At 33.5% G+C, this 2,301-nt stretch overlaps 1 protein-coding gene across 11 annotated transcripts in view; it reads right to left on the bottom strand.

Moving 5' to 3' along the window:
- FOXP2 (forkhead box P2) overlaps positions 1-2,036 on the bottom strand; it is a 248,483-nt gene extending 246,447 nt beyond the window's left edge. For all 11 annotated transcript variants that reach the window (XM_065883467.1, XM_065883476.1, XM_065883477.1 and 8 more), the window contains exon 1: positions 1,869-2,036. In XM_065883467.1, the coding sequence (XP_065739539.1) occupies positions 1,869-2,036 (168 nt within the window). The remainder of the gene's footprint in view (positions 1-1,868) is intronic.
- Between the last annotated feature and the right edge of the window lie 265 nt (positions 2,037-2,301).

Here is a 2,301-nt window from a genome sequence, read left to right as displayed (position 1 = left end):
CAAACATGCAATACATGACTAAACTTTCTAAGTTATCTGAAGGACATAACTTTTTGTATTTACTTCTGTTTAAGGTTTATATAAACAAACTGTGTAGAACAAAGTAAACTTCTAACTCATGTTATAAACACACCTTACAGACCTTATCATAAAACACCTCCAGAGTACTATAAAGTATAGCCATGATTTTACTCTGTTTTCTTTATAAGAAAAAATCTAATCAGAGTTTTAAGAAAAATAAGTTACTTCTCTGCATTTCCTTTCGGAACCTGTTGTCTATTAGTACTAAACTGTAATGTTTATTTTCAGTTGTCATTTTCACTTGCCTTTATAAATGCAGTTTAATGTATTCTCGGACAAAATAGAATTTGGCTAAAATTCTAAGGACTCTGACTTAGGGAAGTCAGTAGGAATATTATAGCATTCCACTGGTATGATATTTCTATAAATACATTGAAAGGAAAAAAGGGTTATCCTGAAACCTGCATTTATTTAAAGTAATGTGTAAAATAGGCTAATTCTGCACCTTTGGTAGGCATTTAAATCCTATGATGGTGAAAGCAAAATTTTTTGAAACAAAATAAAAATTATCTTCCCAATAACTGCTGTCTATTAAAAGAGACACAATTCCCAAATAACAGGGAACTTATTCAAAGAGCTGTATATAGAGCTTTTAAAAGATTATTCTTGAAAACAATGCCTAAAGGTTGAGATATTACTCAGTACATATACTCTAAGGTAACTTTCTAAAGGCTGTTATTATTTAAAATAATGATTCTATTAAATTTTACTCTAGTGTGGGCACTTGCTTTAACTTTTGAGCTGCATTCTTTCTCATTATACTCCAACTTAAAAATGTAAATGATACATCACTTAACTTGAAACAATTTTCAATAATACTTCATTATATTTTCATTTTAATGATCTTTTCATGTTTAGTCTGAATGCTATCCAGAGTTTGAAAGAAATCACCTTTATTTTAAAACAAGTATAATCTTATTTTCAAAAAGGGATACTAATTCTGGCCTAATATAAGTATTTGCTTTGAAAGCTGTCTGTTCTCTGTCACTGTTTCTGCAGACTTGAATCAGTGAAGAATGGAGAGGCTATTCTTTGGCTGAAAAGAATATTTCATTGACAAACAAATTCAGGAAAAATGAATCCGTCACATAAGAAGAAAAATACACTACTTAAAAGTGTCCCTTTATTGGGCAGTTGTTTACTTTTCTAGGTTTAAAGAGAACAATTGCCTTTTATGAGACACTAGCAGAAAACAAAAAGTGCTCTTTAACGTTGTCAAAAGATGCATATTCAAAATCTCTTGAAATGAGTTTTCAAGAAAAGCAACATAAGTGATTACAGTGTTTACACGGCTCACAATCTCCCAGCAAATTTCAACTAATTAATAGCTAATATCTGCAGCTATCACAGGCAAGCATCTGTGTTGTGAAAAGTCCTTGTGGTCCTTTTCATCTTAGCTCAGACCTGGAAGAAATTCATTGTATAAAGCAAGTATCAAGTAATGTGGCCCTCTGGTGGAAAACTAAGTATCACGTTCTGCAGCACGATGTTAGACAGTAAACTGGAAGCTGTAAAATATTTGTTACAAAGCTTTACAGAACACTCCGAAAATCACCCTGTGAACTTAATTAATAGCCTGACACCTGAAGGGCACTCTGGCGCCGGTATGACGTAACTAAGATGAAAATCCTATCTTTGCTCAGACTTCAATCATGTTCCAAATAATCATAAATGCTCAGCTTCCTTTAGCTTAACACAACATGCTCAATTTGCTCTGAATACATTTTTCATAGTCAAGAAAACAGGCGTATTTGTTTTAAGGAGTCACCGAGGAAAACAAAACTTACCTGCTGTTGTTGCAGATGCAGCAGTTCTACTGTGCTTACTTCAGAGCTGGTGTCACCACTTGATCTTCCATCTCTGCTGCCAGCATCTAATTGGCTGCTTAGAGTGCTCATTCCATTTTGATTCATTGAACTGTTGCTTATTGTCTCTGTCGCAGATTCCTGCATCATGACTTAATACCTAAAAGTGATTAAGAAGTATCAATTAACACGCGTTACACCTTCACACTTCCATTATCAAGATGTCCCTCTCTGCCAATTACAGAGACAGCATCTTTGGAAGGAAAAAAAAAAAAGCCTTGAATAGTCATTTACCAAGAAAAGCCATACAAATTCAGCTCTCATCCAGATACTAATCACTGAAATTATGGCTTCTATAAGCAATTTTTGTGTGGTTACATTTAACAGCCAAAGTAACATACCATGCCTATAGCAT

Source organism: Phocoena phocoena, chromosome 9 (assembly GCF_963924675.1).
Source record: "Phocoena phocoena chromosome 9, mPhoPho1.1, whole genome shotgun sequence".
In the NCBI taxonomy this organism is placed as follows: Eukaryota; Metazoa; Chordata; class Mammalia; order Artiodactyla; family Phocoenidae; genus Phocoena; species Phocoena phocoena.
This window is presented reverse-complemented; position numbering and strand designations above follow the sequence as displayed.